The 23321-nt window shown below is 34.0% G+C and overlaps 4 protein-coding genes and 1 long non-coding RNA gene across 9 annotated transcripts; 2 read left to right on the top strand and 3 right to left on the bottom strand.

Moving 5' to 3' along the window:
• Positions 1-573: 573 nt before the first annotated feature.
• Positions 574-9885, bottom strand: LOC124435513 (oxysterol-binding protein 1-like). Of its 3 annotated transcripts, none has more exons than XM_046985479.1 (12): positions 9732-9885; positions 8953-9161; positions 7945-8183; positions 6561-6614; positions 5318-5570; positions 4644-4849; positions 3286-3426; positions 2650-2895; positions 2273-2494; positions 2024-2119; positions 1358-1533; positions 574-1218 (listed from the first exon to the last, which is right to left on the bottom strand). In XM_046985479.1, exons 1-12 carry the CDS (start codon positions 9842-9844, stop codon positions 855-857), a joined length of 2319 nt encoding a protein of 772 aa, XP_046841435.1. In that variant the 5' UTR covers positions 9845-9885; the 3' UTR covers positions 574-854. The 3 variants fall into 3 exon arrangements, with proteins under 3 accessions (XP_046841435.1, XP_046841436.1, XP_046841434.1); XM_046985480.1 differs by lacking the exon at positions 9732-9885 and having other exon boundaries at positions 7945-8049; positions 8133-8183; positions 8953-9164; XM_046985478.1 differs by lacking the exon at positions 9732-9885 and having other exon boundaries at positions 8953-9316.
• Positions 9886-10363: 478 nt separating this feature from the next.
• LOC124435515 (rab GTPase-binding effector protein 1-like) lies at positions 10364-19307 on the bottom strand. 3 transcript variants are annotated; one of them, XM_046985482.1, is made up of 21 exons: positions 19174-19307; positions 18872-19012; positions 17985-18188; positions 17095-17348; positions 16737-16787; positions 16580-16660; positions 16449-16505; positions 15157-15244; positions 14935-14982; positions 14138-14523; positions 13547-13739; positions 13187-13290; positions 12668-12811; positions 12473-12553; positions 12191-12289; positions 12061-12099; positions 11741-11803; positions 11360-11459; positions 11124-11161; positions 10691-10845; positions 10364-10643 (listed from the first exon to the last, which is right to left on the bottom strand). In XM_046985482.1, exons 1-21 carry the CDS (start codon positions 19178-19180, stop codon positions 10637-10639), a joined length of 2340 nt encoding a protein of 779 aa, XP_046841438.1. In that variant the 5' UTR covers positions 19181-19307; the 3' UTR covers positions 10364-10636. The 3 variants fall into 3 exon arrangements, with proteins under 3 accessions (XP_046841438.1, XP_046841437.1, XP_046841439.1); XM_046985481.1 differs by having other exon boundaries at positions 10364-10845; XM_046985483.1 differs by lacking the exons at positions 10364-10643; positions 11124-11161; positions 11360-11459 and having other exon boundaries at positions 10704-10953; positions 11758-11803.
• Positions 11762-12045, top strand: LOC124435517. Its single transcript, XR_006945051.1, has 2 exons — positions 11762-11930; positions 12009-12045. It is a non-coding gene; the product is annotated as an uncharacterized LOC124435517 (long non-coding RNA).
• Positions 19308-19422: 115 nt separating the features above from the next.
• On the top strand, positions 19423-20933 carry LOC124435087 (solute carrier family 25 member 36-A-like). The gene has a single exon (XM_046985034.1). It carries the CDS (start codon positions 19424-19426, stop codon positions 20438-20440), a length of 1017 nt encoding a protein of 338 aa, XP_046840990.1. The 5' UTR covers position 19423; the 3' UTR covers positions 20441-20933.
• A 535-nt stretch (positions 20934-21468) lies between these two features.
• Positions 21469-23321, bottom strand: LOC124435085 (organic cation/carnitine transporter 4-like). The gene is made up of 2 exons (XM_046985032.1): positions 22742-23321; positions 21469-22511 (listed from the first exon to the last, which is right to left on the bottom strand). Exons 1-2 carry the CDS (start codon positions 23319-23321, stop codon positions 21622-21624), a joined length of 1470 nt encoding a protein of 489 aa, XP_046840988.1. The 3' UTR covers positions 21469-21621.

Here is a 23321-nt window from a genome sequence, read left to right as displayed (position 1 = left end):
CTTTGATCTAAAGTTGAAATCGCAAACATTACGTTTGAAATGTGTACAAACAACTATGTGAATAGTAGAATCATAAGTTATCTTCAGATGCCTTGAGTGTCATAAAACTTGAGTCAATAAAAGCCACTATGGACTCAAGTATCTAAACCATATTGAAAAAAAAATCCATTTTTTATGTTTTTATTGCACCTGTGATTGTGCATCTTCGCTCGCAACTTTAACAGTTTCTTCGAAGCTCAATTGCTTTTCAATTTTTGATGAATAAACAAAACAAATATCTCACCTGTAAAAGCGACATGTTCCTTTTTTTGGACACTACGATATCCAACAATTGAATGATTGAAGTGTTGGCATTTCAAAGGAAATGCCAAAAAAAGATATCGTGTTTGTTTTTGAAAAATGCGGTATAATTAGCTATAGACATCAGGGGGAGGTCGAGAATATAATTTTTCTCCAAAGCGATCATATCAACGGAAATACGTCATTGGCCGGCACTTTTTGGGCGTCAGGTAACAGTCCACTTAGCCGCTCCAGTTATTATAGAACTCAATGGTACAAACAGAACACAAAGAATGGAATTTTTCATTTTTAAAAATATCAGCATAATTTAGAATTCTTCACAAGAATTTAACTTTATTTGAAGGAAAAAGCTCCTGATTAAAGAGAAACACGAAGACTCTTCCAGTTTTTGCAAGTGTATTTTTTTGAGCGTATAACTCGAGTGCGTAATTTTTTGTCAAATACATCATTTGACGTCATTGCCAAATACGTCATTTGACGTTTTAACTATATCTCCTCAGCCAATTCCTTCTTCACTTTTCAACATTTCATTGTAAGTATTTTCATATCATTTCCTAAAATATATCTGGACACATAGACCAATCCTGTTTCTCTTTTGCCTCCCAATAACCACCTTTATAAACATGTATTTCTAACCCCGATAATTCATCATGAACTTTCTCGAACCACACAGGTTTGTAGTCCTCAAACACGCGACCTTCACGTTTTGCTAACTCAGCCTCAGCCTCACGCTCACGGCGTTTTGCACGCTGTTTTTCCTCAAGTCTACCTTTGGCCGAGTTGGCTTCGTCCCATTTACCTAGCTCCATAAGCCGCTGATCAGGTCTGAAGCGCGAGTCTGTTAAAGCCACTGAATCATCTGGCTCGTTCAACGACATCGCAAAATCAGAAAAATTATACTGAAGTTCACGATCAGCACTAAAACAGTCGCAGAAAAGAAAATGTTGAACATATGCATTGAATTATCGACTATGTTTTTACTTTATAATATATATAAACAAGCAAAATCTCACAGCTTAACAGTTCATGAAGAAAAAACTCTAGGCATCATACTTACGGAAGAGCGTTCATCTTCCATAAAGTAAACGGTGCCCTAGTTTGGGCTGTCTGTTTCGGCATTCCACCCGCAGTATTGTTGTTAAAAAATACTTCAGCACATTCAATTTTTTTGTCCCATGTACCCGTCAAGATATAATGTGTTACCTTGGATTTATCCATGACATAACCAGTGACCTACGTATACAAACAATAAATGATTCATTATCGATCTATTGCAGGCATGTTTCATCGTGGACTCGCGGGAATCAGAAACATTGGTAGAAATAAATATGTAAATAGGCCCTATTCTCTATGTATTGGTAGGTTTCACAATGTACAGATGTGTTTTACTATGTATACATGTGTTTTCCAAAGTATTGTTTGTTTTACCAATAAGTACGAGTATGGTTTTCACTGTGTATGTGCAATATTCTCTATGTATTGGTAAGGTTTCACAGTGTACAGATGTGTTTTACTATGTATACACGTGTTTTCCAAAGTATTGTTTGTTTTACCAATAAGTACGAGTATGGTTTTCACTGTGTATGTGCAATATTCTCTATGTATTGGTAGATTTCACAATGTACAGATGTGGTATCTGTATTGTGCACATTCACTCTATGTATCTCTATGGTAGATTTCACAATGTACAGATGGGTTTTTATCGTCTATTAATATAACATACCTTTCTCGGAGTTTCTCGTGAAAAATATGTGTATGCGTTGTATTTCAGTTTACATATATCTCCTGTCGTATGATTTGTAATTTCCATTTCACCTGACTGAAGAAAGTCGATAGTTCAAACAAAGCGATTAAATCAAATAATTAGATGTGAGTTTAGAAAAATTATCAAGTACAGCTGCACAAGGCATCCAACTTTTGTTGCAATTAAAGTGAGTACAGTATGCCATAGTCAAATTTCGCTACTGCCTACCTGATCGACCCAAAGTTTTCCAACAATAATGTTGTGCACATTTGTGTTGACCTTACGCCAAGTATAATGACTACCGCTGGCACAAAATGTCAGATGAGCAACGCCAAGTGGAACAACCTGAACATAGTTACCACGAAATTTACCGTTTGCCGTGAAATCTTGCCAATACGTCCAATCAGGATGTTCGATATGGAAGCACGTGATTGGTGGATGATGGGAAACCTAAATATACAAACATTGCAATATTTTTATAGTGTAAAGAACATTCATTATCCCAATCATTCTTATAGCTAAGAATAATTTGGATTATATTACTTGTGAATGTAATGTATTTGTGTATGTGTAATATATACATCAGAGAATGATAGAAAATATACCTGTTCAGCAAGACATCTCCATCCTTCTTCCCAACTTCTGTCCATTTCATATGTCTCTCCAAGAAGTGGATTGAAAGGTTTAGCAACGCGTACACTTGTCGTCGAGTACGATGATATGGTAAATGCAGCAACATAACACATTTCCTCGAGACTATTTTTTGCTTGTGCAGCTTTATCCAAGAGATCTGAATACTCCATCTCCTCTGTTAGACGTTGTAACATAGATATAGGCTCGTTGAAATTCACCTAACGACATAACAAAATAATATTACGATTTTTCATCATAGATAAAAGATAAAGATTGTCCTTTATCACCAAGCAGTTTTTCCCATCGGTTTAATCTAGTTCTATTTAACATTCAGCGTTTACAACTGCAGTAGACAATCGCTGGCACCATATACGTGATTTTCAGTGTAATTTTTAGTCAGCGTGACAAGTACGAGACATAATCACGACGTAAAACAAAAAGGATCAGTTCTATCTTCAACATCCATTCATTGAACTTAACTAGGAGGATACAAAGGTGTGAAATGGACATGGACACGAAAGGAATACAAAATATGGAGATTGAAAAATAATAAAAGAATTGGTTATTCATGTGAAAGAGTAAAAAAACAACACAATAACAATACTAACAGGCATTGAAATGTTCGATAGGTCCTTGCCAATACAATTCTTCAAGATATTCCAAAGATTCAAACTCTGCGATGGTTTTGGTGGTAAAGTTTTTCGTCGAGTTTTTACCTTCATTGCTTTCTCGTTTGATACGTCAGCCTTCTGTAAGAATGAAGCCACGCATGAAAATAATATTCATTTTAAATCAGAATGGATTGAGATCTCGTGGAGTTTTAAATAAAAACCAAAAACTAGTTGTATTCATAACATCTTTGTTTCAACGTAAAAACAATAAAATATGTTGATAAAATCCAAGGAATATTTGAACCAAATTACTCACCGCGCAATTTTGACTACAATGTTTTGACTTTTTAAAACGAAATTGCATTTTTCTTAAAGTAGTCTTTCTCTGAAAGACTTTTCTTATTCAGCATCAATAAAAAAAATTTACCTCGCAAAGTAAGACATAAGTTTAATGACAATTTTTCACGTAATGAATAGTTTAATAGAATAAACAGACTACGTATTGTCTCAAGCGGCAAAAGTGGGTGAAGCAGAAAATATTGTTTAATATACAGAATCACGATCAACCGTTGACAATGTTCGAACCATAAAAACCAATAATTAATTATTGACAGCTGACGCAGCTGTGTCGCAAAATATGTCCCAAGGCATGTCCCAATATGTCCCAATATATATTTCACTAGTAAAAAAATACACACCAAACCATAATTTCGTTGCCAGGAAAGCATACAAAATTTAAAGTTCCTTGACAGGGGAGCACACATGTGTAACATTTCTATGACAGGAGCACACATGTGTAACATTTCTATGACAGGGGAGCACACATGTGTAACATTTCTACGACAGGAAAGCACACATGTGTAACATTTCTACGACAGGAAAGCACACAAGACTATAATTCATTGCCAAGCAAGCACACAAGATAAAAAATTTTCTTGCCAAGGAGGCACACATATGGAACATTTTTATACCAGACAAACAAAAAAATGAAAGTAGATGTAAAGTATGATCAACCAAAATGCATATGTTATCAATAATAAAAATAATCACCAACAACAAGCATCTTTATTACTTTTTTAAAAACTATAAAAACCTATTAATCACCTGCATTCAGCTAATAAATTAATAAAAAATTATGAGATGATCTATTTGATTATCCAATCTTTAGGGATTAATAGGATTACTGACCGAAAACAAAAGCGGGCAATATCTTAAAGTGATAAAAGATATCACGAAGAAGCAATACATGTAAAATAAACTTAACTTTTTAACAACTAACTAGTGAGAAAACCATATTCTTTGCAATATGCTCTGAATGCTTCAGATGGACAAACAACCAGCAACATATTTATTACCTTTTCCAGTTTTAATGTTGCAGAAATTGAACTGCTCGACAAATCACCAGCCGAAGCACTGTGCATACGATGATTGTCGGTTGTTTCAGGAACGCTAACTGCATAGTCTGATGACGACCTCTTATGTGACGTCACATTCTTTTCCGACTGAAAGCTAATATCGGAACTCGCCGTAGAAAGTTCGCCAGCCGAGTAGGGTATGTTACCTACAAGCACAAGAAATGACTAAACTGGAGCAGAGGAAATAAAGAATTTCAATATTAGTCATGTGTAAATTTCAGAACATTATTTAATTATTAAGAAATCTATTTTTTTCACATGAAAGTGAACACAAAGGGCTTAAACGCAGGCTTGCTACGTCACAGAAAATATAAAACAAACTCGTTTTAACACGTATTGATAGGTTTCATCACATTCATATGTGAAAGTAGGTTTCATAAAGTTTCATTATTTTCATAATGCAGATGTGTAGTCATAAAAACTTTTCATTCGAGTAATAATTTCCAAACGAATGCTTGTGATGTAATCTAGCATTGAAGAAAATATATATTTTCATAATAGCTGGTAATTGTTTTATAAAAAAGTTTTCCAGTATATAGACTTTAGTTTAGTATGAAAATAATATGTTGAATACTTTATTCCATTAATCAACATCTAACAAAAAACTTACATACCTGTGACATCTACAGCATCGAAAAATTCTGTATCATCATCATCACTAGATGTGTTCCCAGAATCCACACCAGTCTGAGTGGAAGGTTGTCCAGCTGTCATTGCCGACGACTGCCGTGATGATTTTGCTAAAGTGTTTTTTTTCTGCTTTGGTACTCCTTCACGACACGCTTCTTCAAGGAAATTATATTGCTTCGCTAGTTCTTCGACCGTTTGTTCCAAACGAATTTTTTGAGAGCGTTCATGCTCGATGAACTGAAAACATGATAAATGGCGTGTTTTAGTTTATCGATGAGTGGTAACTGTCTGACTTGTTTGAAGGGTTTAGCTTGGAAACAGCCCAACAAGACCTGAGAGTGGTAAATGTCTGACTTGTTTGAAGGGTTTAGCTTGGACACAGCCCAACAAGACCTGAGAGTGGTAACTGTCTGACTTGTTTGAAGGGTTTAGCTTGGAAACAGCCCAACAAGACCTGAGAGTGGTAACTGTCTGACTTGTTTGAAGGGTTTAGCTTGGAAACAGCCCAACAAGACCTGAGAGTGGTAACTGTCTGACTTGTTTGAAGGGTTTAGCTTGGACACAGCCCAACAAGACCTGAGAGTGGTAACTGTCTGACTTGTTTGAAGGGTTTAGCTTGGACACAGCCCAACAAGACCTGAGAGTGGTAACTGTCTGACTTGTTTGAAGGGTTTAGCTTGGAAACAGCCCAACAAGACCTGAGAGTGGTAAATGTCTGACTTGTTTGAAGGGTTTAGCTTGGACACAGCCCAACAAGACCTGAGAGTGGTAACTGTCTGACTTGTTTGAAGGGTTTAGCTTGGACACAGCCCAACAAGACCTGAGAGTGGTAACTGTCTGACTTGTTTGAAGGGTTTAGCTTGGAAACAGCCCAACAAGACCTGAGAGTGGTTACTGCTGGTTTGAATAGGGGTTTGGAGCTCAAGAAAGAATAAAAACATTTAAAGATTTCATAAAATAAAAAAAACTTTGATACAATCTTTTCATTTTCCCAAAATTGAAAAAAATGATGATATATGAAAATGAAACCATAACTATAGAACAAACGATAAGAAACGAAGAGAGGACAATTTCTAATCACGATATTATGGCATGTTTTTATAGAACAATGTTTTTAACGAGAGGTTTCAAATACGATAAAGTACAGATTGTATCCAAATGCTTTACTTAGCCAATCTGCAACATCATATATTTATGTCGTCAACTATTTTTTATCTTTAGACAAACCTTTTCGAAATTCTTCTCTTGCTTTTGAGCGAGATCATAAAATTCACCACATGCCTAAAATTTTTGAGAACAAAAACTGTACAAAAACATAAAATATTATATTTAGATGTCGTTTGCTACGAGTAAATACGAAAACAATATTAAAATAGTACGTAGTGGGTACTCAAAATAAAAATCAAAACTATTGGTTAAAGTTTGTTTGAAAAAAAAAATGCTTTATAAGAACTTCATATTTTATAAATAACAAGTTAAATCATTTAGTCTTTATACACTTGCACATTTGATTGAAAGTTATGATGTTATCTCAACTTTGACTTTCTATATTGCACAATGCTAAAAGCAGTGCCTGGAGAGTGTCTTGTAGACACGTTACATACAATCTCCAATTATAACTAGAGATCTCGTTGAATAGTCAAACAAATGAGATTTCTAAATACTTTGAATAAAAGAACCTATAAAAAATTTGTCATTAAGTTGATGAAATAATATGCAGACAATAAACGTGTACGAATCTACAAGAACGAGCTGAACAAGAAAGAGATTAAAATTATCCTCCCAAAGTTCCAACAGAAAAATTTTATGCATTCATTCAAAACGATAGTTTATCGCCACTTTAGACGATTGTTTAAAATACACATATGATACGATTTGTGTTTATTGAGGCATTTTAATACTCTCTTCTTCTTGTTGTCGTAAAACGCTGCAGTTAATATGAATTTTTCTTATGACCAGGAGGCTTTTTGCTTATTAGGAAATGAATCTCATCGTTGATAGAAAAACACAAACTCATCATAATTCATAAGACTAAATTTCTGAAGTACAAAACAATTTAGTTATTAAAGGGGTCAACAATGACAAATCACAAAAAGTCGTGAATGCAGAACGAACTTTCTTAATCGTGAAAATCAAAACATTTTCTTCACTGAGCAATTTTATTCCAGCAACGCTTGGTAAAATTTGATCAACACCATCGGTTGGCACAAAAAAAATAATTGAAGATGAAAAAAATCCATCAAATTTTTCTATGTGTCTGCAAACTCTGTCCATGTCAGTAAAGTGTATTTGCCAATTTTAAAAGTTTTTTCTGTGAATATCACAGCAAAAACTTCAGAAATTGAATGAAATCACACCAATATATAATAGTACAACTTTAACATAAATGTATTTAAATTTTGATAAGACAAATACCCATGGATAACAAGGGTTTAAATCTTTGCTCCTATCCAACAGTGCTTTTGCAAGTCCATTTGTAAAATAGCAATACACAATGCTTGGAGAAGGTAATATGAAAATGCATATTAAGTCAATTGAAAATTATTTGAAAACACAACTTAGAATGTAATGAAATTTAAGCAAAAAATTAGAAAGTTTTAAAGCAACTTACACTTTTCATAGCACTTGATGTAATACGAAACAATGTGGCTTTTTCATTCACAAGTTTCAATATTTTGTTCAGCTCCACGCCTTCAATAAGTTCTTCACCCAAATCCTGGAGATCATTGATTGCTTTTTGTAATGCTCTCCCATGTTTAGTAACTAGGTCATTACATGTTTTAAGATCGTCTATCTTACTTGATAGTGGTTTTGTGGAGCCTTCATTTTTGTCTTCATCCTCATCTTCATCTGAAAGTATTTATAATTATTTTTTAAATAATAAAATCAAACCAAAATCAAAATGAAATGAAGGAAGTTTAATGATAAAATACCCTTTTAAAAACACAAGCATTGATTGATTAAATGCTACTAGTCTGTACAAACAAGGAATCTTAATTTTGCAAAGTCTTGCAGGTAGCATGGTTTGTGCAGGAAATTTTTAAGACAAAAATATAAACAATTTGTCATTAAAATCAATAAATTTATCTTTTAAATATTGTTATAAAAAAGCTTTTTTGTAAGCAACATAGAAAACATATTTACTTGTTCCTATTGAGTTGCAGAAACACTCGTAAAAGTTTGGGAGAAACACAAAATTGCTTTCTTGTTTCTCCTAAACTTTTCTGTATGTTTCTAGGAAAATGTTATCTCTTTCTTAAATTCAATACTGACATAAATTACCAAAGATATGGCAAAACTAAATTCTCTGATAACATATGTTTAAATTAATTGTAAAAAAAAACAGTCATTCTATTGTTCTAATATTTTTAATCAAATAATGCTGTTGCTGATTACCATTCAATCTTATTTTTAATAAAATATATTTCTGTCTGCCAGACCCAAGTTCCCTATCTAATGAAACCAAAATTTCAAATGTAGTCTAAATAAGATAATTTTATTAAAAAACAACTTCAAATAATGATAGCGGTATTTAAGTCATCTTCATGTCATACGACCTAAACGTGAATTATCTGATAAACAACAAAATAATTTTTCGTATTTCTTAATGTAGCTTTACCTGATTCTTGAGTCTTTATAGCTTTTGCCTTGACAAGATGCAAAGCAGTCACCCATTTTTGTCTTTCAATTTCGGACGTCGCTCTAAGATGAAAGAAGTGAGTACTTCCGTTGGACACAACAAAGCCACAAGGGTCATCTTCAGTAGAAATAAATGCATTTGCCATATTTATCGTTCCTCGACATGTATAAAAAACATCCGCTTGGTTTCTGAACAATAAAAATGATAAATGCAAAAACGAAACAAACAATTTGTGTTTCTTCAGAATTGTGACCAGGGATATACAGTGTGGAAAGCAAAGTTTAAATATAAATATCAAAGCCCAGCAAAGTGCTTTTAAAAGAGCCATTTAATGCATAGAAAGAAATATTTATTTAAAAGTGTAACGTTTCGTCTTGACTCTCAAGACATCATCAGACAGTATTAAATTTCAAGTATAGAGGGATATATACATATAATAGCTAATTACATAATATTAAATTACCTGGTGGGATGAAAACGTGTTAGTAAATATTTGATAAGATGGTATGACGTGGATAAGTAGAAACACGAAAGAAACAAAAAAACAAACAAAACACAAACAATCACAAAGTATACAGACATGAGGACGGACGAAATTAGATTAAAGCAACTGAAGGACAATGGAGTTTCCTTGGACGTTACGAGATGGTTTCATTTTGTTGATTAAGAGGCTTTCGTGAATAAGAAGCTCTTGTGAGTTTGAGCATAAGTAAATCCGTGTTGTTAAAATTCGATAAAAAAATATAGCACAGCAGTACCTGTAGTAGGAGAGAAGCCCATGACTTAAAACAAACCATCGTTTCTGATAGCCTTTAATGTAGTTTGTCCATTTCATTAACCATCCTCTGGACAAATCTTTATTTTCTATCATTTTAAGAACTTTTAGATAATTTAGTCTTCACATATATTGGCATAAAGCGGCCATTTTTTTATTTTGGCACTTGATAGCCCGCACAAACCCGATGGCACGATTTGGACTTCCTTGTTTTTAGGTAAGGATATTTTTTTTGAAGTCTTGAATTATACACTGCTTCCAATGGCATAAGATATTCAACTTACAAATACACATCCCTGCTACGAATTAGGATATATAAATATTCAAGCCTAGCAATTCAGAATCAATTGAAAAATAGATATCATTCCAAGAATCAAAACCACTATTTTCGGCAGGAGTTGTAGTGCAAACGACGTCCAATGTCCTCTAACTTCAATAGTAAGTTTGCTAATGGGAGAACAGTATCAAATTTAAAAAAATTCAAACAGGAGGAGAAAATAGACCTTTTCATTATAGCCTAGTAGAAATTAAACATGCATAATGAAACAAAATACTGTGTTATCTTGGCTATCAATGTGATGATGGTCCATGTGAAAAATTAGAAATGACTATTCGTTTAAGTTTGACATTATGTTTTAATCCATTTCCATTCACTTATTCACAGCTAAAATCACAAAGCATATGATTTACATGTGAACAGCACGCACGCTGGACCAAAGAACAACACGATAGGCCATTTTCGTGCCTTCCAAAAAATTGTCAAAGAAAAAGTTGGAAGACAAATAATAATCAATATATACAATTAATTTAACAGATTCACGTTGACCTTTAAAACCACTTGAATAATTTTAAAGAAAGAACCAAATGATCAATTATTGAAAGACGCGATCATTTTCTCTTTTCTTAAGATGATTCTTCATACTGTTAACCGTTCTTTAGCTTGTTATGCCATTAGTTTCAATATTATCCATACATGTATCGGCAGTACTAGCTACACTTGATGTATCGTATACTACATTATCTTTATGAGTTTGTGCAGCTTCGCTTTCCAGCTTTACATCCTTCGAGGATACAGGCGCAGCACACAGATCTCCCTTCTAGAACAAAGAAGTAAATGAAAAATAAAAGCTTTTGACATTAATGAAAGAAACGGGATGTTTCAACGTGTTTTTATATGGAATGTTTTCTCTTTCTACAATGTTGGTAAAAAAGCCATAAGGGAAAAAATTTCTGTTGATTTCTGGCTCTGTTGAGCATCGGCACATGAAATTCACATGCAAACACACAATATTACGACTAAATTTAAAGCTTAATTTCTAAACAAGAAATCAAAAATTCATGCAAGGTTTCAACCGTAAAAACTAACAATTATTACCGAGTTACTTTGGATCGCCAATTGACTTTTCAGGTTTTCTACAAAAAGACAAAGACTATGACAGCTCTTATGTCAAATTTTCTAAATATTACAACATTTAATGTTGAGAAACTCCGGGAAAAAAGTTATGCAATGGACTGAGTTATTATATCACGAAAAGAACGCTTTAATCCAATCTCATATCACCTCTAGTAGAACTGTGTATGATCTATCCGTGAATTAAAGAACTAACTCACTTATTTCCTCTCCCAAAGATTCAATCTCTGCTTGATAAAGTTCTTCCATTCTATCCTTTGCAAACTGCTCGGCCATAACGCGATCTTTCATAAAATCAATCTGAAAATCAGCAAGAAAGGGATGAACATTATTCTTCAAACAACAGAAAATTTTATTCTTTTTGCAAATTCTTTGAATAGTTAAATCAAAGACCACTGCATACAGTATAAATGTATCTATAATTCAACCGAAAATCATCTTGTAAATTGCATTGAGAAAGGCGAAATATTTTCCTACAGAGGTTTCTTCCCCAAGTTTAAACACGTTTAAAGTTACTTCAACGACACTTCAACTGCTCAACAAAGACTTTTTCTTTCGTTAATTGCCGTTTAAAAACGTACTTCACTTTGTAAGACAGCTTCCCTTTCAACTATATTATCTTTATCGCGTTCCAATGCATTTCCCTAAAGAAAAGACGAGAAACAGATGATGCAGGGAGAGATGAACAGCAACGCCAATGGATTGGCAAGAATTGCAACTTTAATCAAAATAAATTATGAAATGTATACGCACTAACCTAAAGATCCTATGGTAATATTGAATATTAAAATTATATTCCCTGTGTATTTTCTAAGGGATTTTTGTCGTGTGAATTAACTAAAATTTTAGATGCTGTAGAGAAGACAATTATTGATGGAAATTCGTGGTTAAAAATCACTACCTTGGTTGGAGCAATGTCTCTGGACAACATCAGCTCATTCTAGAATAGTAAGAATTTTTACATCATCAATATTTTAGTAAATTCAACATAGATGACGAAGTAAAAATCAAAAAAAGTCAGGCGTACTCACCAAATCGTCACTCGTCTTCCTTTTTGTTTTATCAATGTCGGCAGTTATTTCCTCTAGTAAACTTTCAAAACTTCTCTGCGTCTCCATAGCTGCTTTGATCTAAAGTTGAAATCGCAAAAATTACGTTTGAAATGTGTACAAACAACTATGTGAATAGTAGATTCATAAGTTATCTTCAGATGCCTTGAGTGTCATAAAACTTGAGTCAATAAAAGTCATTATGTACTCAAGCATCTAAACCATATTGAAAAAAAAATTCCATTTTTTATGTTCTTATTGCACCTGTGATTGTGCATCTTCGCTCGCCACTTTAACAGTTTCTTCCAAGTCAGAAAGAGCTCTGTTTACCATGATAACGGCTTCCTTTAAAAAATATTTTCGTCATACAGAATCGTAGCTAAATACACACTTGGTCACTTTCACAATGAAATGATATCGTGTTTGGTGGCAAAAGATAAGTTACACAATTCATTTCACCTGCTCATCTTTCAATTTCTTCGATAACGTATTTGTCTCCTCTGTCAATTCTTCCTTTCGCAATTGCAAGTTTTGCAACTGTTTTTCATAGTTCTTACACATTGCGCATGTGCGGTTGACGTCATTTGACAAAGATGTCTTTGCCTAAAAGACAAATATATATAAACAATTATATTACCTCTCACGGAAAAATGAAGAAAAGCCAAATAAAGTATGAAACAGTTTCAATTGCGCGTACTTGAAAACAATGGCAGATGGAGATGAGCTTAAAGTTTACATACAATATAAGGCTGTACACTTTAAAATGTAATACTTTATTGATGGTTTAAGTGGCGCTCTTTTCCTTTTTTGTGTATAGTCTTAAACAGATGCAAAGCAGGGGAATGGACTGATTTTAGTTTGATGTTTACTTTAATTGGGATGTATTCAACGTTAAAACAACAAACGACATTAACGATGAGTGAGGCAGTGTAGCTGAATCCCACAAATCCAGTATATAAATATGTGATTTAAGCTTACAGCTTCTTGAAAATTCTTCCAATCAATACTCTCCCTTTCGGGTTTTCCAGAAATATCATTGGTAACTTTTAGTTCTTGAGAACGACTCCTTGCCCCTGTACCTCCTACAGGAAAAAAATACAACTTTCATTAGAAACAGGGCCAAAACAAGAGTCATTGTAGAAAGTGCTTTGTTCGCTAATGTTGCGTTACAAATAAGAACGAGCCGACGAAAAGTGAAAGAAGCTTTTCTCCTAAATGGAAACTTTTATATTATACATGTAACCAGGAAGTTCATACGTTATAAACTTTTCACATATGGCTGAAACAGCTGGAAGTAAATATCATCATTATAACAACAATATTCAATTATTCTTCAACCTGTATAAGAACCAATTTCAATATCCTCAGCAGATTTATATTTCTTCATTGTACTACCATTGCTCGTTTCTTCGTCAGAAAATGAATTCAAACTCTTGCTGTCCAAGTTTATGTTTTCATTAGAGCTTTTCATGGGTAGTTGTAAACTTGGCATTAAAGGCTCAGTATTTGATTCAAATTGTGGAACATCGCTCTGAAAATAAAAAAGGCGATTTTAAAGCCGTGAAAATAATGATTCATGATTTGCCTTGACTTATGTGTTCACCAAGTGTAAAGCTGAAACAAGCGTGTTCATAGACACTCTATACTTGTCAACAATGAAGTTGAAACTCGTGTCGCTATATGTATACTTCAGTTTAGTGTCTTCATCAGGATTGATCTGATGTTGAAACTTGAGTCTTTATATACTCCAGTTTAGTGTCTTCATCAGGATTGATCTGATGTTGAAACTTGAGTCTTTATATACTCCAGTTTAGTGTCTTCATCAAGAATGATCAGATGTTGAAATCTGACTCCAAAGTCTAGAATCTGTATTTGGAGTGGTGATCTGATGACAAATAATGACGACATCGATAAAGACAGGATACTTACATCAAGTATTGATGGTCCGATGGAAGACGAGCTATTCGACTTTCGAGCAACAAAGCTTGCCAATGATCGTTTGTGTTCGGATGTACTTGATTTATTCACTCTAGAAAGTTCCTGTTTTCTACTACCCACGAATTGCTTATTCGTTTTTCGATTTATAAATTTCCTCGAGGTTGCTGGCGATGGAGGTTTCAGTAGCTCCACAGTTTCTTTACTTTGGCTTACTTCCTCTTCAAATAATTGACGATGCTCGCTAGACAGTAAATTTATCATTTTATCCATTTTAAGTCTCTGTACGCGTTGCGTCTCGAGAAAACGATCATTTGCCATTTCCCAAGTGCTCTTCAAGGCTGAGTGTTCTTCTTTTTCCTGTTCCAGTATTCTACACACTGAACACATAACATAACGTATTAGTGCACGTGACAATGCTAGCACCATACATGACAATATATCACATGATATAACACGTGACAAGAATATCACATGATATAACACGCGACAATATATCACGTGATATAACACGTGACAAGAATATTGTGTTACAGTGTCAACATAGTATTTGTTTAATATTCCACACACAATAATAATGGAAAAGTGTGCAATAAAAATCTTTGCAGCCAACAAGCTCAAAGCGACAGACAGTACCATCGATGTCACGAAATTAAGGCACTTAAAACAAAACAAGAGCAGAAGATATAATACACGGTAAGTTTATGAAGCTTGAGAAACAAATATCGCTCTTTGCAACAGGTTGTAACAAGTAAAACAAATATTTTCTTGACAGAGGAAAATCAACTCACCATTATGCAGTTCTTTTCTTAGTTTATCTGCATCTTCTTGTAGAACAGCTGAATGTAAGCAAAAAAATTTTTTTAAAAATTTTCTCACGAAAAAGATAGTTTAACTCGTTTACGAACATATATGTTCATGTGAAACAGCAAGATCAATTTTGAACACGAGCTGCGTGGAGCAACTTCCTCCAAGCTATGGATGTAATAATTAGAGTTAATATTTGTGTTTACCTTTTTGAGTGTTAAGAACAGCAACAAACATTTCGAGGTCAGTTCTTGCAGATCGCTCGGCTTCCAGATATTGAGTGAGGTCTTTTATCTAACATAGCACAAGTTACATCTCACATTAGATGTCGTCATATGTTCAATTATAACAACGCAAATATGACGTAATATGTAGCGAGTTGGGGTGATCACAGCCCGGGTGGATCACGTAGTAAGAGATCACATGATTATAGTATAAAGAGCAAACTGTTTTGCGTAACACATATCTTCTAATCAGACAATAATCTAATCAAATACACAGCACCAGATGGCACAGCGAAGACGCCGTAACAGCTTAATCCTAACATACTGAGCAAAACACAGAAGGAGCTGTGCCGCGTAGGGTCTGGAACGAACACAGGACTTTTAGCAGATAGCTTCTCCTTCTCGCAGACAGCAATAGGAAAAATATGTTTATAAATAAATTTACAGCATTCTTATGACTAGTCTCTTTCTTTTTGTAAAAAGAATCAATGCCAACATCTTTTCATCTTTTCAATGTTACGACATTTCTACGGTGGCTCACAAGGGCCACCACACAAAACAATACACACAAAATGATGATTGCAGGACTATCATATTATCAGTTTGTAATTGTTGTAAATTGTCATGTTATGCATGATAAATTGTATGTTTGTAGACAAATAGGAAAATACCGAAATCCTCTCAGGATCCAGAAACCACAGTTTAATAACTATACATATTTTCCTATTTTCGGACAACAATTACAAACTGATAATATGATAGTCCGTTTTGTATATTTTACATTCATCTTAGCCTGCATTCTTTTCATCTTTTCTTACACATTTTTCATTCATGATATTTTAATTTTTAATAATGTATTTTGCGCTGTGTGCTAAACACTATTTTGTGTGTGCTATTTTTATGTATTTTAGTTTTGTGTATATTTTTATTTTGTGTTACCGTACATTTCGAACACATATAAAAACTACACTTAATTTAAACATAGTTTTAGGTAAACACAAGCTATTTATGAGATCATAAGACAAAATTAATTAATGATCAGTCCTGGGAATAATAAATTCAACGCTTGTTACTTTTCAAACGGACTTTGCAATTTCATAAAATTCTGCATGCGCAATTAATGCATATTTTATATTTTCAAATTTTAGTTCTACAGGTAATGATGTTCACTGTAAAATAATCAATGATTCATACGCTTGTAGTGAACTTTGATTTTATAAAAATTGCACCATTTTCATCATGAATTAAAATTTAAGTATGTACGTTTTACAAACCTTATCTTCAAAACTATCAGTAACGTTTTCACGTAGGTTTTCCGGTGAAGTAACAACCTGGAATGGAGGAATAAAAAGTGCCAATTTCTAAAATAGTAGTGAAATACTACAATACAGGGATTGTAATATACATTCAATTCTTGCTTCTTTTCCTCCAATAAAGTTATTTTTTCGTTGGCTGTCTTCAATTTTGACTTCAAAGAAGCAATTTCCTTGACGAAAAAAACCCACAAATAAATCCAGTGTCCTTATCACAAAAAGAAAATGATCACATGAGACAAAATTCACCTCTTCAAGAGGCATGACAATAGATCTCAATGCTTCAGCATCCTCCTGAGCCTTAGAGTGAAAATGAAAATTGAGTTGAATGTTTCTAGAAGAATTCATTGTCAGATAATTGTTAACAGATTATTTTATAAATACTTTAATCAAATAAAGATGAATTGCTTAAAGTTAATGGCAGTTGCTGACGTACAGTGAAACGTGCTCATATTCATGTTTAGAGTGGCATATTTCAAAACTACACATACATATTTATAGACAAGACAACAATGTCACCTTTAATTGACCAAAAGTTCTATTGAAAATCGCAGAAACTTTTGAAAGTTTATGGTGTAAGAGCAAAACATATATAAGAATAAGAAACCTTTTTCATACTATCTTCAAGATTTCCATCACCAGTTGGCTCAGGGGGACCACCTTGCGGTTTCCTAGGCAACACATCAAATAGACCTTCATCAGTGTCCTCCTGTGGCTGTTGATGTTGTCTTGATTTTGTGTCATGAATCAATGTCTGGAACTTTGCCAATTTTTTTTCTAACTCATGATTGGCTGCAACCAATTTCCTTTTGTCCTCTGTAAATTTCTCTGCTACCTCTTGTCGTGTTTCTTGCACTGCATCTGGGGAGTGGACAAAAGCAATAAATTAATTTAATAAAAAAAACACACGACATCAAATGAATGACACAGTTACAGTGATGCCAGAACAACGCTAATTGGGAGGAATAATATTCATATATGCACGTTATACTTCATTCCTTTCTATTGAAAGTAATTGTGATTACGGATTATGATGTATGAATACATGAATATCACCTCCCCCCCCTCCCAAGTAGCAATGTTCTGGCATCACTGAGGTAGGCATCAATTTAGAATTAGATGTAGTCTCTCTATCAAAAATAATGTGAAGTTAAACTTGAGTTCCTATTTATAATAATTTAGCATGTCAATCAAAAAGATCAGAAGTTTGAATTTTGAGCTTAAGATGTAAAATACCCCAGTCTAGTGTCTTTATTAGGTCTGAGTCATCATCATTTTTTTTAAGTTTAACATCTTCATTACAATTGTATGATGTTGTATGCTTATTATTAACATTTCTTAAATTCAAACAGGAATTGGTGTGCGGAGTGGAGTGATATTCATACATTCATATTGTATAAAATGTAAACACAAATTTAAATCAATAGAAATTAACAAAGTACAAAATGCAAAAAATAACAATAAATCTTTCATCATCTCTGCCAAATATACACATACCATGCATTATTGCTTTTAACGAAGCAATTTCTTCTTGATACTTAATATCAATAGCAGCTATCTTGTCATTGCTAGAAGTCTCAGCAATAACAACAGCAGTTTTGAGATCATCTCTCTCAGCAGACAGGTTCTGTAGGTTGGCCAAAAGTTTTGAATTTTCCTCACGAGCAATCCTCAGTTTGGTAGCCTCGTCATGTAATTGTGCTAAAATATAAAACATAGTATTGACACATGATATTCAGAATATTACCTGTTCAGAATATTACCTGTTTTATGTTAAAATAATTTTTGTACCCATTCTTTGGCTTCATGCAAAGAAAAGAATGACTTGATTTATTATTCATCATCCGCCAATTAACTTATTTTCTTAGGAAATGTTTCTTCTCTTCATAGGCAGTCCCAGACAGTCTCAGGCAGTCCCGAAAGTCTTGGGCATTCCCAAACAGTCTCAAGCAATCCAAGACAGTCTTGGGCATTCCCAAACAGTTTTAGGCAGTCCCAGACAGTCTTGGCTATTCACCACAGACAGTCTCAGGCAGTCCCAGACAGTCTTGAGCATTCCCTAACAGTTTTAGGCAGTCCCAGACAGTCTTGAGCATTCCCAAGCAGTTTTAGGCAATCCCAGACAATCTCAAGCAGTCCCAGAAAATATTGGGTAACCCCAGCCAGTCTAAGGCAGTTCCCGGCAGTGTTTAGTAGGACTCATATCACATGTACTTTATTTCAATGCATTTCAACATTCCTAAAATATCTTAAGTTATTTGGATAAATGAGTGTTTCTTCTTACAAAACCGAAAGCAATACGAAAGTAAGAAGGCAAAAACTAACTTGGAAATAAAAAAATCTCGAGAATTAAAGAGAAATTATCTCAAAGTAAAAATACTTACTTTCTTTCTGAAGAAATAAGTCTTTAAGTTGTGCTCGCTTTTTACCAAATTCAGCTTCTTTACTTTCGATGGACAAACGAAGTTCATTTTGTTGTATTTCCAGCTCTTTTACTTTTGCCTTTAGAAAATCTACGTTTTCATCTATGAAAAAAGAAACAAGGCCTTCATGAATAACAACAAGTTTCTCTGTAAGTTGATAATTCTGTAAATTCAAAGTGAGCGTAATGACAAAGAAACAAAAAGATCCTGCTTGCATAGAAGCTAAAACAAAACTGGTCAAAAAACTGTACAACAATACTAACCGTCCATATCACATCCTTTATATAAATAAAAAACAACGAATTCAAATTAAATAAATACTATACTATAAATTGTTCAAAATCTCATTTATTGGTATTAGCCATTATTGTTTTGTCAATTGCCATTGACTCCCCCCTCTTTACTGAATTGCGCAAGGAAAACATCGATCCCCCCTGATAGTGATTACGTAATTAGAGAACGCATGACATGCGCGTGCCAGTTAGAGTTCACTGCGCGTGCACATGCATTTGCATGGTGAAAATCAGCAAATTGCGTTTCAAAATAATGTCCGACAGCGTTAAGAAAAAAAACTTACAGTATTCTTCATTTAATCATTTCGTTGCTGGTGGGATAGGAGGAACGGTAGGTGCTGTTGTAACATCGCCGTTTGACGTTATCAAAACTAGACTGCAATCGTCAGGTTTTCGACTGGGAAAAACTAAATATAGCAATGTCAGTTTCGCCGGCTTTTCACAGCAAGAGTTTCATGCCAGAACTGTTCTGTCAAAACAATACAGTGCTATATTTACTTATATGCAATATATGATAAAGACAGAAGGTTGGCGCTCTTTATTTCGTGGTTTAGAGCTATATTTAGTGGGTACAGCTCCTTCAAGAGCAATATACTTTGCGGTGTACTCAAAGAGTAAAAATTTCTTGCTGAATTGCGGTATTCCGTCAGAGAGCTTTATTCTACCCATCGTTTCCTCAGTTGTTGGAGGGTTCGTATCATGTACAATGACTAATCCCATTTGGTTTTTGAAAACTCGTTTGCAACTTGAATGCTCACGTTATGAAGGTAAACAGCATGATGGACTATTTAGAACAATGTGGAGAATTTACCAAAAGGAAGGAATTCATAAGTTTTATTCTGGCCTTACAGCATCATATTTGGGAATTGGGGAAACTGTTATAAATTTTTTGATCTATGAGCAACTTAAGGTAAAGATCAACAAATTTTGTAATCGAGAAAGTTCAAACTCATTTTATGCCACAACTTTTCTGTTGGCATCAATTATGTCCAAATCAACGGCAGCTGTTATTGGTTATCCACATGAGGTATTGAGGACCAGACTCAGGCAACAAAGCAACAAGGTCCTTGGTAGGGCTAGGTACAGTTCCATTACCCAAACCGCTAGGATTATCCTTAAGGAAGAGGGATGGACAGCATTTTATAGTGGTCTTTGGACACATCTATTGAGACAAGTGCCAAATACAGTCATTGTTTTGTTAACCTACGAAGCTGTTGTTTATTATTTAGAACAATGAGACTTCTCAAACATTGAGTGTTTGATTTGCATTAACAGCACTAGAAAATTTAATAATTTTAGTTGCAACTCATAAGTTATGAAGTAATTACTATGAAAGTGATGTTATATGAATGTATTTATGATATAAACACTTAGCTTTATATTAGGTTTAATACCCTGTACGGTAAATTTATGAATTATTCTATGAAGTGTTAGATACAATTTTAAAAACATTTTTGCCAATATAGTCTGTTTGGTTCTCACTTAAATGAAGAGAGTTTTACCTAAAGAGTGTCACAATAACAAATAGGACTCTTTGGCAAAAAGGTTTTCTAAAATTCAATTTTCATTACAAAGGATATTCAATAGCATGCACAAGGGATGACACAATTTGTAAAAATATATAGTTAGCAATGAAATTCTTTTGTATGTATGTGGAACACATTAGACACATAAAACTAGTAACTGTATGTCAGCATATTTAAAATAACACTGAACTTAAGCACCTCAAACTTAAAAAAAAATTTTTGTAGTTTCCATGCGTAAAGTAGTGAAATAAGCATTTATGACTACATCATCTCAAAAATTGTGATGAGATTCATACATAGTAATCAATAAAGTTTGGAATTAGAAAGAGGATTGCTAAATTGAGGGGAATCTGCCTTCTCACTAACCAGGATAAGTGATACATTTAAGTTAAAATTTGTTAGTTGCTTTATTATGATCCAGTGCTCATAGTTGAATGTTTACTTTAATACATATCTCACTTGGCTTGGGCATTGAGCTGTGTAACAATCTTCTAACCAGCTTGTATCAGTAGTGTTGGTGCTGAATAATGCTTATATAAAGTAAAAGTAAAGAGCTTGTGATAAACCCTTCATTAATTATTAAAAGGAATGGGTCTTCTGAGTTATATTTATAACATTACGGAACTGGAAGAAGCCAAGGTGCACTTCAACATTTAAAATAGTAACAGCATCAACATAAAATCACATTTTTTAAAAAACTCCCGAAAGCCAAACTGTAGTATAAAATTAAAGTCCTCAATTTAAAATCATTTGTATAATATAATATAATAAACTTTAACTACAAATGTCTAATTAGAATATGCATACACAGCATGAAGATAGGACTTAAGTTACAGAAACTATTTGAATGATTAACTTACTCAGACTAGTACAACTCAATTCTGAACAATGTCTACTCATCCTTTTTGTACAGTGTAGCCTTGTTTACGGTTTCTGGTAATGGCAAAACTAATCCTGCAGCTAGCATCGCCCCCAAAGCAAAGCAAAATAAGGGAATTTTGGTGTCGAATATCTCCAATCCAAGTACTAAAGGAGCTAAAATACCACCCAAACTTGACGCTACTGAAAGAACACTCATTGAAAAACTTCGAACAGATGCTGCAAAATGCTCGGCTGAAAATATGTAAATGATGTTGTAGCATGCTGCCACAGCAAACTTTCCAAAAAGAGAACAGATCATAAGCACATTGCCAACATAAGGTTGGTTGGCCCCTTGTAAAAGAGCACAGAAAAAACATGCTGCAGAACCAAATAATGCAAACCAAATCAAAGGTTTCTTTCGACCAAATTGTATCATCTTAGTGCTTAATAAGGCTGGGATCTCAATAATACCAGAGAGGCTGAAACTCAAATACTTGTTATTGCTTAAACTACCTGAGACAAAGGACAATCCATAATACAACATTGAAAAAAGGAGCCATACGCCACTCAAAATGAATATCTTCTTTATATTATCAGGATGGGATAATGACTGTGAACTATTTTTGCCATCTGCCACTGGTACATCAAGTGACAGTTTTTCCAGAGTTGATTCAGATATATTTTTACCATTTGTTCTGGCAATTTCTTTAATTAACAATTTGCACTCATTAAGTCGACCATTTACTAACAGCCAAAGAGGTGATTCACACAAGCCTTGTCTTAATAGAAATAAGGAGCAAAGTAGCAAAGGAAAAGATGTCAAAATGGTGAGATATCTCCAATCCCTGACAAAGTAGGCGCACACACTTAGTACAACATAACCAAAGGCATAAACACCTTGATATCCTGAGAGTGCAACATCTAAAAAATTGTGGAAATTGAAGAACAAGTTAGATACTGCAGACAATATGTGGTTGATAGTAATGAGAGTTTTGATGAGAAATTGATTTGAAATTGCTGGAGAATAATATAACAAGGCAGATAGATCAACACAACACAATTTGTTCATTTTGCAGCTAGAAATCACCAAACTACAAAGATAAAGAAATTCACAATGCAACCAAGACACTTTAGGCTCACAAATAACTTACCTTTGACAGACTGGCCCACAATTTCAGATATCAGAACAAAGACAGCAGTACTTGCACCGTTCAACGTGGCAGCTGTAATGAATCTTAGAATAACAAACTGGTTAAATGAGTAAACAAATCCACTGGCCAAACAACTCATGGAGGAAATGGAAACGAGTATTATTATGGTGGTCTTTCTTCCTCGATTATCTGCCATACCCCCAAACAAAAGAGCACCAAGCAGGCAGCCAGTCATTACTACCGCACTTGCAAAACGTCTTTTGACTTCTTCATCGCAAACTAAATGCCATTCACTGACAATGGAAGTAAATTCATCGCTAAATTGCATATCTTCGCACGAAGAGCCATTCTCTAGACAGGGAAAGTCTTCTGAGTCAAACACCATACCTGCATTTCGTGAAACGCATTTCCAAGGTGGTTTATCGGCGACGTAGACCAGAAGAAACATCTGACAGCATCGCAAAACAGTAACAATACTGAGTACTAAGTAGACACGTTGCTGAAATGGTCCAAATTCACCGATCCGAGAAAGAACATTATTTAATTGTGACATTCTTGCAGCGAGGAATATTATTATCAT

This window comes from Xenia sp. Carnegie-2017, unplaced genomic scaffold, assembly GCF_021976095.1.
Source record: "Xenia sp. Carnegie-2017 unplaced genomic scaffold, XeniaSp_v1 HiC_scaffold_14, whole genome shotgun sequence".
NCBI lineage: Eukaryota > Metazoa > Cnidaria > Anthozoa > Malacalcyonacea > Xeniidae > Xenia > Xenia sp. Carnegie-2017.
Note: the sequence above shows the minus strand (reverse complement) of the source record. Positions and strands in the feature narration are given on the sequence as shown.

Coding starts and splice junctions, on each gene's coding strand:
- LOC124435513 (XM_046985478.1), bottom strand. CDS start 9,301: ATGGCTCTTTTAAAAGCACTTTGCTGGGCTTTGATATTTATATTTAAA. Junction 5,571..6,560: donor AAGAGAAGAATTTCGAAAAG/GTTTGTCTAAAG, acceptor TCATGTTTTCAG/TTCATCGAGCATGAACGCTC. Junction 1,219..1,357: donor TGGAAGATGAACGCTCTTCC/GTAAGTATGATG, acceptor CGACTGTTTTAG/TGCTGATCGTGAACTTCAGT.
- LOC124435515 (XM_046985481.1), bottom strand. Junction 11,460..11,740: donor AAGCTGTCTTACAAAGTGAA/GTACGTTTTTAA, acceptor GCTGATTTTCAG/ATTGATTTTATGAAAGATCG. Junction 10,846..11,123: donor TGGCGATCCAAAGTAACTCG/GTAATAATTGTT, acceptor TCTTTGTTCTAG/AAGGGAGATCTGTGTGCTGC.
- LOC124435087 (XM_046985034.1), top strand. CDS start 19,424: ATGGTGAAAATCAGCAAATTGCGTTTCAAAATAATGTCCGACAGCGTT.
- LOC124435085 (XM_046985032.1), bottom strand. CDS start 23,321: ATGATAATAATATTCCTCGCTGCAAGAATGTCACAATTAAATAATGTT. Junction 22,512..22,741: donor TGTGGGCCAGTCTGTCAAAG/GTAAGTTATTTG, acceptor ACAATTTTTTAG/ATGTTGCACTCTCAGGATAT.